The sequence below is a fragment of the Rhinopithecus roxellana genome, chromosome 9 (genome assembly GCF_007565055.1).
Source record: "Rhinopithecus roxellana isolate Shanxi Qingling chromosome 9, ASM756505v1, whole genome shotgun sequence".
Taxonomy (NCBI): Eukaryota; Metazoa; Chordata; class Mammalia; order Primates; family Cercopithecidae; genus Rhinopithecus; species Rhinopithecus roxellana.
The window spans coordinates 53,365,242-53,378,321 of record NC_044557.1 but is presented as its reverse complement, the minus strand read 5'-3'; the positions used below and the strand labels follow the sequence as shown (position 1 = coordinate 53,378,321).

At 41.8% G+C, this 13,080-nt stretch overlaps 1 protein-coding gene across 1 annotated transcript in view; it reads left to right on the top strand.

Annotated features, from left to right (window-relative positions):
• LOC115899603 (beta-defensin 108B) overlaps positions 1–2,288 on the top strand; it is a 53,725-nt gene extending 51,437 nt beyond the window's left edge. Inside the window, exon 2 of the mRNA XM_030937496.1 lies at positions 2,126–2,288. Within this exon, the coding sequence (XP_030793356.1) occupies positions 2,126–2,288 (163 nt within the window). The remainder of the gene's footprint in view (positions 1–2,125) is intronic.
• The last annotated feature ends 10,792 nt before the right edge of the window (positions 2,289–13,080 follow it).

The following is a 13,080-nucleotide window of genomic DNA, read 5'->3' as shown; positions in this document are numbered from 1 at the left end:
GGAATTAAAAACCTGAACAAAAATTAAACAAAGAATAAGAAAAAAGAAAAACATATATCTCTTTGTCTAGAAAGAGATTCTTTAAAAATATCCATCAGCAATATTTAAAAGATAATAATTCTTCATAGAGTCATTTTATAAAATGTTAATTATTTCTTTCCAATTATCTTTGTGATTTATTATCTTAGTTATACATCTTCCTTGTTATGTTTTTCTCTCCCTTTAACCATTTTTTTGTATTTTATGTAAACTTTCAAAAAAAATTTTTTTTTTTTTTTGAGACGGAGTCTCTCTCTGTCGCCCAGGCTGGAGTGCAGTGGCGCGATCTCGGCTCACTGCAAGCTCCGCCTTGCGGGTTTACGCCATTCTCCTGCCTCAGGCTCCCGTGTAGCTGGGACTACAGGCGGCCACCACCTCGCCCAGCTAGTTTTTTGTATTTTTTTAGTAGAGACGGGGTTTCACCGTGTTCGCCAGGATCCGCCCATCTCTTTGGGTATATACCCAGTAATGAGATTATGGTCAAATGGTAGTTCTGTAAAGTTTTTTGAAAAATGTTTGAATAAAACGCTCAATAGAGTCCATTATAGTAAAATAGTACACATGATTCAAAGACCTGTGAACTAGAGTAGCAAACAATTTCCACACAAACTGTTACAAGATAAACATAGCTGTATTTTAACCAATTATTCCACAATCATTTACTGAATCATATTAAGCCAAGACTTGAACAGATTCTGGAAGTACATGCACAGGGGGATGTTCAAGAGTGATTTATCACATATCACAAGACAGGTCCTGGTTCATCTCTACACTATACTAATCTCTTATGACTCTTCCAGCTGCAAAGGGCCATTATGCCAGGCCAATGGGCTCTACATACATAGTAGTTGACTAGTTACAGATAAAAGGAAAAGATAGAAAGTTCAGGGATGAAAAAACTCAGATTTCACTTGTTTCTACCAAGTGCTCAACTAGAATTATCATTGTCTTTAAAAAAGCATAACCTTTAATTATTTTGCAATCACCTTATAGATAGAAATACGATGTTGCATGTATTTGGTCTTCACATCAATCCACTAATGGCTTTGTGACCACTGAAAAGTTAAATTGAATCTAATGCATTTGGATTTCAGTTCAACTCAATAGACATCTACTGAATGTAATTAAAATCCTGTACTGATTGAAAGCTATTCTAGAATTGGCTTTTGTGTTCCAGAATAGAAAAAAAAAGTGCTGGTTTTTATACCTCTCTTATTGTCAAGAAGTTGTCATGAAAAGGTGCTCTGTGTTACATACAAGACTGCTCAGAATTAAAAACACTTTTCAAACTAAACATCTCAGTGTGGTGGCCCATCCCAGGGAGTGATATCTTAGGACATAAGAAATACTATTAAATGTTTTCAACAAATTAGTTTTTGAGCTTTAAGAAGACCTTGAATGTTTCACCCCTAATATATGCAATGGTTTCTAGAGAAAAATTACAACCTCAAAGACCAGTGCCAAGATAGAATGATGAAGTCACAGGGTGTAAAAAGTACTGGCACATATATATTTGTGTGTTAAACACTAGGAATATTGTTCCCTTTCACAGAAAAAATATCCTCTCTAACAATTTCCTTAAAGTATATGATCTTTTAGGTCTATATTTCATTTCTACTTTTGAAAGATCCACCTGTTGTAACCTATCTATAGTGGTGTGTTGTGTGTGTGTAGAATAAAAAAAGAGAGCAACCAAAGAGATTTTCTCTCTTTCCCTGGGAAATCCATAGTATAAGACATTATATTTTTTAAAAGGCTGATATCTCCCTCAGTGTTAGGAGATAATAAGGAATAATAAACTGAAACGTGCATGCTCTAGAACTTGTAAAGGGGAGCGGGCTATTCACCTCCGTCTTTTGTCATGTAGGTGCACCCAATATTCTCAATTTTCAGAACACCCAAAAATCCAAATTTTTGTATGACAGCAGATTTTTAAGTGTTTAAGAAACAAATAACAAACACACACACACACACACACACACAAAATCCACACAAGATTATCCTCAGCACTGCCCCTACGTCCATGTAATTCAATCAAAGTAAGAAAGACTGATGAATGGTTACAATAACGCTCTTCTGCGTGCAGCCGGGGCAAATTCAAGGAGATCTGTGAACGTCCAAATGGCTCCTGTCGGGACTTTTGCCTCAAAACAGAAATCCATGTTGGGAGATGTTTAAATAGCCGACCCTGCTGCCTGCCTCTGGGGCATCAACCAAGAATTGAGAGCACTACACCCAAAAAGGACTGAAGCCTGTTGTTTTCTGGATGTTTTGTGTTCTTTTTCTCTCTCCCTCTCCCTGTCTCCCTTTCCCTCTCTCCCTTTTTCTAACAGGGATTTTTATTGAATCCTCAATAAAGAATAAAGCAAAACCAACAAGCACAAAACCTCTTTTAAAAGTTTATATTACCGACTGGGCAAGGTGACTCACACCTGCAATCCCAGCACTTTGGGAGGCCAAGGTGGGCGGATCATGAGGTCAGGAGATCAAGACCATTCTGGCCAACATGGTGAAACCCTGTCTCTTCTAAAAATACAAAAATTTAGCCAGGCATCGTGGCTGGCTCCTGTAATCCCAGCTACTCAGGAGGCTGAAGCAGGACAATCGCTTGAACCCACGAGCAGGCTGCATGAGCCAAAGTCACAACACTGCACTCCAGCCTGGGCGACAGAGAAAGACTCGTTCTCAAAAAAAAAAAAAAAAAAAGAGAAAGAATAAGTTATATTACGTTATGACTTGATACTGTTTGGTTTCCATATCTTCATCGATCTGGATGAGCTCTTGTGGAAAATGACCTACAGCAGGTCGAATTTTCACCATACCCATTGTCTTTGTCTAGCACTGCAACCTTCATCCTGCGTATGGGAAACTACTTCCCTTTTTTCTGGAAAATGACTATCCTATTCATGCAACCTTGCAGGGGTTTGTCTCTCCCAGATAAGGTGCAGACATGGGAAACTTGCACAATCACGTATTCCCACATCAACCAGACTTCATCAGAAATCTAAATTACAAAAAGAGTGGACAGATTAAACATTTCTTCGCACCTTTCAAAGGCCAATTCCCTGGGTTTGTACATGTATGCCTGGCCGAGATTCAGGGAATTCCTTTAGTTCCCAACTTTCACTGGGCATATTCATTCACATTTTCTTCCATCTTTAAAACACTGCATTGGCTTCCTATGGCTGCTATCACAATTACAACAAGCTTAGTGGCTTAAAGCAACACGGATGTATTATCTGACAGTTCTATAGGTTGCAGGTTTCAGTTGGATCTCAATGGGCCAATATCAAGGTGTCAGCAGGCTGAGCTTTCTTCTGGAAGCGCTGCAGTTTTCTTCCGCACCTTTACCCCAACAATGCAGTTACTCCTGTGCACCATAGCTTCCTTCATCCATTTTCAAAGCCAGCAACGGAGCGTTGAGTCCTCACATTCCATCATTCTGAATTCATCTTCTCCTCACTCTTCCATGTTTTAGGACCATGATCACATTGGGCCCACCTGGATAATCTAAGATAATCTCCCTATTTTAAAGTCATGGATTACACGCCTTAATTTCACATGAAACCTCAATTCCCCTTTGCCTTACAAGGTGACACATTCACAGGACCCAGGAGTTAGAATGTGGATAGCTTTGGCAGGAGACAGATGGGACAGTATTCCGCCTACCACAGCCACTGAGTGCTTTTCCCACCTGTCACCATTTTGCTCCATCTAGACACAATTTTAGTTGCTTTGTGTGGAGAGTTCTCATTCATAGAGTTTTCTTTTTTGTGTAAGTAGGGCAGGGCCTCCCCTTGGTCACTGAAAGAGTATAGAATCAAATATTTAGAAGTTATAAGCTGATTTTATTTTTCACTATGCCTGATTTGACCAAGAAAGAATGTTAAGTTATGACACATGGCTACTTGAAATCTCAAAAGTTCAAAACATTGAGTTCAAAATCTCAGAGACCGATATATATTCCAACCAACTCAACCCTGTGGAACTGCCATTTTTCCTCAGTGCACTCTAGAATGACATCACCAACTGACCCTTTCATATATTTTTGCACAATAAAACATTGATTTCTCGGAGTAAGTGCTTCCTAGAAAAAGCGTTTGGACACATATATTAAAGCCATCAAGAGATATTATCCTCTCATTGCTAGGAGTGGCCTTCAAGATGGCTGACTAGAGGCACCAACACTATGTCCTCCACAAAGAAAGACCGAAACAGCAAGTAGATAAACATACCTTGAATGGGGCAGTAAAGAGGGCCTAGAATTCAGCAGCACAGTGACAAGAATCTCTGAGGTATGGAAGGAAAGGAAAGTGAAGCAGCAGCCCAGCCAGAATCAGCTTAAAGCCAGGACAACTCTCCAGTGTGGTTGGTGAAAAGGTAAGAAAGAGAGCCCCAGTGGTCCATATTCCCACCATGGACACCTGCAATCCTAGCCATGGGAGAGTCTCTCGGCCCTCGCAGCCCTGAGACTACCTTAGGGAGCTGCCTGGAGTGCACGTGATGGCACTGTCCCAGAGAAGGAGTTGCACTGGATCGTTTTGCACCTGCCCCCAACACAGCTGTGGCTTTTTGAGAGCCCAGCCCCCAACAAACTATTCATGCCCTGGGGCCCAACAGCCCCTGCATTCCCACATCTCTGGACCCCAGTAACATTCCCTCATGTCCATCCAGAGGCCTGCAGAGTCACAACACCAGCTGACCTCACCAGTGTAGCCTGGTCCCCATCACTCTAGCCACACATGTCCTATACTCCAGGGAACTGGCGGTGCAATTCACTAGGGAGGCTGCCACCAGAACAAAGGGAGCTGAAGCAGGCACTCTTCACAAGTGCAGAGTCACCTTCCCAGGGCCACTGACACTGACAGCAATCCTGACCCCCAGGAGCAGGGCCACTGCTTACCTGCAGGCATCCTCAGGGACCTGGGGACCCCTTGCCTGGACACTATTCCATGGCCAGGCACAGGCCCATCCCACCCATTGCTTCACTACCACTATCCAAGCTCGTGTCCGGGGCCTGGGGAGCAACCCACACTCTCTGTCATTGGCACCTGTGCATGCCTTCTTGTGACCTAGTATGAGCCCACCCAGCCTGGTGGTGCCTGTGCACATGGTCTGAGACCCTGGGTTAATCCACCATGCCTATCACCATCAAGTACCTGTGTGTCTCCTGAGAGCCTAGATAGGACTTCCAGCTTGCCATCACCGTTGCCACCAGCACCCAATAGTTGCACCAGTGAAAGCCTGGGACTACTCTGTCCATCGTTGCCACAACTGTTGGTGTCTGCACATGCCATCTGGGGTCACAAGAGTTGACCTGCTATGACTACTGCAATTGCTGAGGCTACACATGTCACCCAGGGTCTTGAGGGCATGCCTGTCACTAGCCCACCACTTCACTGCTGGCCCTGAGAAAGCCACCTGACTCAGCCTATAATCCTAGCACTTTGGGAAGCTGAGGCAGGCAGATCACCTGAAGTCAGGAGTTGAGACCAACCTGACCAACATGAGAACCCCATCTCTACTAAAAAAAAATACAAAATAAAATTAGCCAGGCATGGAGGCATGCCTGTTCCCAGCTACTCAGGCGAGGCAGGAAATTGCTTGAACCCGGGAGGGGAGGTTGCAGTGAGCCAAGATCACGCCATTGCACTCCAGCCTGGGCAACAGAGCAAAACTCCTCTAAAAAAAAAAAAAAGAAAGCCACCTGAAGCCCAGGATGGCCTGCCTGAAACTCAACCACTGGCCCACATACATCACCCAAGTTCAAAACCAAGGCAACTGGTGCCCAAAGACCAGCCTGCCTGGCATGTCTTTTCCCAGCAAATCTCACCACAGCCTCCATTAGCACAAAGGCTAAGACCGAGGAGCTCACAGACATCGGTGATGCTGATTATAGCTGAAGAATCATAGAAATCTAAACTACTGAACCAACCCACTAAGGCAAAGTGTCTTACTGATTCAACAGTAATGATACAGCTGCAGGAGTCAGTCTTTCACTACAAAGCCATCTATAAATAGAAGAAGCAACTGTTTTACCAGATATTCAAATATCATGTAAGACATAAGAAACATTAAAGACAGGAAGCATAGCATCTCTAAAAGGAAACAATAATTCTCCAGCAACATTCCATAAAATGAATGAAAAGGAATTTAACAGCTGAAATTGAAGAATTCAATAAATAAAATAAATAAAAATTGAGACCTCAACAACAGACTAGATCAAGAAGATGAAAGAATTTCTAAACATAAAGATTGGTCTTCATATACAAAAATTAACTCAAATGGATTAAAGACTTAAATGTGAAACTTAAAACTATAAAAACCCTGGAAGACAGCCTGCATACATTCAGGACATAAGCAAGGGCAAGGATTTATAGCAATGACACCAAACAATGTGACAAAAGCAAAATTGACAATGGGATGTAATTAAACTAAAGAGCTTCTGCAACAAAGAAACTATTAACAAGTAAAAGACAACCTGCAAAGGGGAGACAATTTTTGCAAACTATGCAATTGACAAAGATCCAATATACAGCATCTCAAGGAACTTAAACCAATTTACAAAAAATTTTTAAAAAGTAGACAAAGGACAACGACACTTCTCAAAGAAGACATACATGCTGTCAACATCGTATGGAAAAAAAGCAAGGGTCATGAGGGATTATGACAACAGGAGGCAGAACTGATTGCAGCTCCGGACAGAGCAGCATTGAGGCTTGCTTGTAATTTTAGCCCCAGATGGACTGCAAGAACAGACCACAATCCTGGCAGGACCTACAGACCCTCTGAGGAAGCAGATTGCTCTTGCAGGACCGGGAGACACCCCAAATCTTAAGTCCCCCAACCGCGGAAATGGGAAAGGGAGACCCTATCTCCTGAACCACACCCCACTGGAGAAGCTGAAGGTCTGTTTGTGGAGAAGTTCCTGACCTTACTGGAGCTGAGTCAAGTTAGAGAGCCGAGCTGAGTGACATACAGGAGTAGAGGAAGTAGCAGAAAGGCACTGGGAGGTTGCTGGATCCCCAGGCAGCCCATTCCCGCCTGGCACCACAGTCCTCCACAGGAGAGTGGCCAGAGGGCAGGGGATAAAACTTCACAGGGAGAAGGACTTCTCTAGCTGAACTTTGTAAAAGTTGAACGGGGTGAGAACCTCCTGGCCAGAGCTCAGGGGAGAGCGGGAATCTGGCTTGCAGACTTCACAGAGCGGTGTAAGAACTAAAGCCCATTTCTTTGTCAGTTGGGAGGCAGAAAGCCCCAGGTAAGTTGTCAAGCCAGATTGCCTCCCTGGAAACAGACTCCGGGCATTGCAGGGGTCACGGTGGGATGAGACAAGCCTTTCAGTGTGTGTGGAAGCTGGGAGACCTGAGACTGCCGGCTTTCCCCCACTTCCCTGAACCCTGCATGACTCAGCAGGCAGCCATATCCTCCTAGGTACACAACTCCAGTGACCTGGGAATCACACCTCCATCCCCCACAGCAGCCAAAGCAGACCCACCCAAGGAGAGCTGAGCTCAGACACGCCTAGCCCCGCCCCCACCTGATGGCCTTCCTATCCACCTGGTAGCGGAAGACAAGAATATATAATCTTGGGAGTTCTAGAGCCCTGCCCACCACTGGTCCCTCTCCACACTACTACAGCTGATGCTTTCTGGAAAGCGCCACTCCCAGCAGGAGGCCCACCAGCACAAAAATAGAGCATTAAACCACCAAGCTAAGGACTCCCATGGAGTCCATTGCACCTCCACTGGAACAGGTGGTGCTGATATCCCGGCTGAGAGACCCATAGATGGTTCACATCACAGGCTCTGTGAGGAACCCCCCCAGTACCAGCCTGGAGCCAGGTATACTAGACCCAGAAGAGAGACAACAATCACTTCATTCATTCACACAAAGCCCACACCCACAGGAAAAGGGGAGAGTACTACATCAAGGAATACCCCTTGGGACAAAAATCTGGACAACAACCTTTAGCCCAGACCTTCCCTCTGACAGAGACTACCCAAATAAGAAGGAACCAAAAACCAACCCAGGTAATATGACAAAACAAGTCACATCAGCACCCCCAAAACTCACACTAGTTCACCAGGAATGGATCCAACCCAAAAGAAATCCCTGATTTATCTGAAAAAGAATTCAGGAGGTTAGTTATTAAGCTAATCAGGAGGGACCAGAGAAAGGCAAACTCAAACGCCAGGAAATCTAAAAAATAATACAGAAGAGAAGGGAAAAATATTCAACAAATAGCTAGCTTAAAGAAACATCCAAATTCAGGAAGCTTTGGACACACTTTGAAATGGGAAATGCTCTGGAAAGTCTCAGCAGATAGAATTGGACAAGTAGAAGAAAGAAACTCAGAGCTTGCAGACAAGGTCTTCAATTAACCCATCCCCAAAGACAAAGAGAAAGAATAAGAAAATGTGAACAAAGCATATTTTCTGGAGAGGAATTGCCATGTTGGCCAGGCTGGTCTTAACTCCTGGCCTCAGGGAACTGCCTGCCTTAGCCTCCCAAAGTGCGGGATTACAGGCATGAGCCATCCCCAACAGTCATTCTTAAATATAATTGCACTTGGTTGTGGTGTATAATCCTCTTAATATATTGCTAGATTCCATTTTAAAGTATTTTGTTAAGAATTTTGTATCTTTGGCCGGGCGCGGTGGCTCAAGCCGTAATCCCAGCACTTTGGGAGGCCGAACGGGCGGATCACAGGGTCAGATACGAGACCATCTCCTAACGGGTAAACCCCGTCTCTACTAAAATACAAAAACAGCCGGGAGGTGGCGGGCGCCTGTACCCCAGCTACTCGGAGGCTGAGGCAGGAGAATGGCGTAAACCCGGGAGGCGGCTTGCAGTGAGCTGAGATCCGGCCACTCACTCCAGCCTGGCGACAGAGCGAGACTCCTCTCAAAAAAATAAAAGATTCTGAAGTTCTTGTAAAAATACTGACTATTTCATTTCTGTAATGTCTTTGTCTTGCTTTCCTATTCAGTAATAAAACTGTCAAGTGAAATTAGTTTTGGAATGGAAATGTGTCTTATAAGTTTTTTGAAGAATTGTTACGTAAAGAGTAGCCGTTCATTATTCTTAACGTGATAATTCACTAGTAGACGCCGAACTGTCTGATTATTTTTTGTGGAAGCTTTTAAATCCATACAGTCTCACTGCCCATCACTTGTTTATATGTCTATACGCTGTTTTTTTTTCTTCTGACTGCATTTTGGTAGTTTGTTTGTAGAAATGGTCCATCATTTTTATTTAGGGTGGCCTAATATTTGTTGACATATCAATATTCATAGTGTGTCAACGTTATAATTTCCTGTTTGTCTGTGTAATTGGTAGTAGTACCCCTCTTTTTAAGGCTCTTATTATCCAAACAGAGACATTCCACTGGTACTAGAGAGCCACAGACAGAAGTTTTCTCTGCCTCCTGGAAATGAAGCCAAACTTTCTTCTTTCTTCAGCCATGAGGATTCCTGTCCTCCTCTTCACCATTTTCTTCTTTATGAGCCAAGTTCTACCAGGTAAAAAAATAAACTTGGTAAGAATAGAGTGCCTAACACCTTACAGGGATTCAGTACTCAAAGAGAAATCACCATCATCTATGACCAGATAGGGGATCTCATAGGAAATCTGGAAGACACATTGGCTGAGGAGCCTGCAGCCACCTAATTCATTAATTCTCCATAGCAACTCACTTAAATGAAGTCAATGGTGTTTCAAGTCTTCGAAACACTCTTATTCCATCTCTAAATTAGGCAAGTTTACTAGCAGTTACTAGACCTCAAAAATGAAAAATCAGGCATTATTCTACTAAATCTTGGTCTCCAAAACTCCTCTAGTTTCTTTCAGCAAAAGTTATTTATCCTAAGACACTGGCAGAAGAGCTATTCCAAAGCTGTGGTAGGCTCGGACAGAAGGGATTGGTGGAAGAAGTCTCTTTGAAAATATCACTATAGTCTAAGAAATCTTTAACTTATTGCTCCCCAGTACTGTTGGTCCCTGGGGCTTGACTTTTCCTCTTAAGGCTCCATCTCAATCCCTGGCTTTCCCTCTTCCTTCTCAGCATCTAGTCTTGTAATGTAGAACTTAAACACAGGGACCAGGGATGACCCCACACCAGAGCATAGCCTACTGCATTCAGCAAGCAAACATTATTCACAGGTATAAGGCACCTTGCACAGACATGCTTTGGAGAAGTGTGTATAGGGTTTCTTGGATTTGCCCAAGGAGGTTACCAGACACCCAAAATAGATCCGAAAATTTTCTGGAAAGTCCTGAACATGCGTATTCAAGGATGAATAAGCAACTTATTGCTTCTATTTTTGCTGTTTTATAGAGGAAAAAATTAAGGCCCTGGAAACTGAAGGCTTTTCCCAACAGTGGGGTAAATGTCAGAGTCAACGCTTTGTTTTAATATCCCGGCTTTCCCTGTACATCCCACCCTAGGGTTCTGTTGTGCTGTTTCTTTGTGTGACTTTCTAAAGCCTGATAAAAGGTGATACCATATCCAATTATATGAGCTCAGTAGCACACGAATCAGGGACTGACTTGAGATTATTATCCTTGTGGCATTACTGAAGACCTATCTGACTAGTACTTGTTAATTAGTCACCCTGGTTAAATACATGGGTTTGATTTTTTTTTAATCAGTTAAAAATATTTTAAAATATGTGTCTTACTTCTATAGCCCCAGAAAATCAATGCTTTTAATCAAGGTTTAAAAGTTCCAAATTTGGATAAACAAATTTTTTTTTTGTTTTCACTGTCATTCAATCAAAATAGAAAAACTAATTGATAGAACAGCACAGGTAGAAGCACTACTTACAGTCAAAAATGGGATACAACAAGACTGGGGAAGAAAACACAGGACGGTACTAAAGAACGCAGTCTAATGAAAGGTGGTGTCTCCTCTGGATGTCCTTAGGTAGACTTTGCAGCAGAACTGCTAAACTTTTTATAGAAGGCTAGAGAGGAAAGGAGGACACGGAGAGGGGGCAAGAATGGAAAACAGAATGAGGCTCAGAATACCAAGCCTTAGTGCGGTCCCTATCACCTTCGTCACTCGATCATTGGGTGATCTTGGGCAAGTTTCTTCCTTTCCCTCAGCTCATTTCCTCATCTTTAAGGTAAGGGACTAGACAAGACAGGCTTTGATGTTCATTGTAACTCTAACTTTGGTTCCTAAGCAAATAGCTGGAAAAGACATTGTGTTCACAATGTGCAATACACAAGGTTTACAAGCAAAGAACAAATAAAAACAAAAGATTTTTTAAATCCCTAATGTTACCTGAATTCTTGCAAATGAACAATGGTACATCATAATTTTACAAAGTCCTTTGTAATTTGAACATTTTAAAATAATTTCAACCTTTATTTTAGATTCAGGGAGTGCATGTGCAGATTTGCTACATGAGTATATTGTGTGATATTGAGGTTTGGGGTATGAATAACTCTGTCACCCAGGTAGGGTGTACCCAAAGGGTAGCTTTTCAGACCTTCCTCCCTCTCCCTCCCCTCCTGATAGGACCCAATCTCTGTTGTTCCCATTTTTATGTCCATGTGCACTCATTGCTGAGCTCCCACTTATAACTGAGAATATGTGGTATTTGGCTTTCTGTTCCTGAGCTAATTTGCTTAGAATAAAGTCCTCCAGCTGCATCCATGTTGCTGCAAAGGACATAATTTTGTTCTTTTTATGGCTGCATAATATTCCATGATATATATATATACTACATTTTCTTTATTCAATCCATTGTTGATGAACACCTAGTTTGATTCCATACATTTGCTATTGTGAATACCGCTGTGATGAACATACAAACTTACGTCTTTTTACAAGACTAATTTATTTTCCTTTGGGTGTATACCCAGTAATGAGATTATTGAGTCAAATGGTAGTTCTGTATTAAGTTTTTTGAAAAATGCTTTGAAAATAAAACGCTCAATAGAGTCCAGTATAGTAAAATAGTACACATGATTCAAAGACCTGTGAACTAAGAGTAGCAACAAATTTCCACACAAACATGTTACAAGATAGAACATAGCTGTATTTTAATCAATTATTCCGCAATCATTTACTGAGCACCTATTATAAGCCAAGACTTGAATCAGATTCTGGAAATACTACAACAGAGGGATGTTCAAGAGTGATTTATCACATATCACAAGACAGGTCACTGGTTCATCCTCTACACTATACTAATCTCTTATGACTCTTCCAGCTGCAAAGGGCCAGTTTTAGCCCAAGGCCAATGGGCTCTACATACATAGTAGTTGACTAGTTACAGATAAAAGGAAAAGATAGAAAGTTCAGGGATGAAAAAACTCAGATTTCAGCTTGTTTCTACCAAGTGCTCAACATTTAGAATTATCATTGTCTTTAAAAAAGCATAACCTTTAATTATTTTGCAATTCACCTTATAGATAGAAATACGATGTTGCATGTATTTGGTCTTCACATCAATCCACTAATTGCTTTGTGACCACTGAAAAGTTAAATTGAATCTAATGCATTTGGATTTCAGTTCAACTCAATAGACATCTACTGAATGTACATTAAAATCACTGTACTGATTGAAAGCTATTCTAGAATTGGCTTTTGTGTTCCAGAATAGAAAAAAAAAAGTGCTGGTTTTTATACCTCTCTTATTGTCAAGAAGTTGTCATGGAAAAGGTGCTCTGTGTTACATACAAAGACTGCTCAGAATTAAAACACTTTTCAAACTAAACATCTCAATGTGGGTGGCCTATCCCTAGGGCAGTGATATCTTAGGACATAAATGAAATACTATTAAATGTTTTCAACAAGTATAGTTTTTGAGCCTTTAAGAAGACCTTGAATGTTTCACCCCTAATATATGCAATGGTTTCTAGAGAAAAATTACAACCTCAAAGACCAGTGCCAGAGATATAAGAAGTGAGTGAAGTCACAGGGTGTAACAAGTACTGGCACATATATATTTGTGTGTTAAACACATAGGAATATTGTTCCCTTTCACAGAAAAAAATATCCTCTCTAACAATTTCCTTAAAGTATAT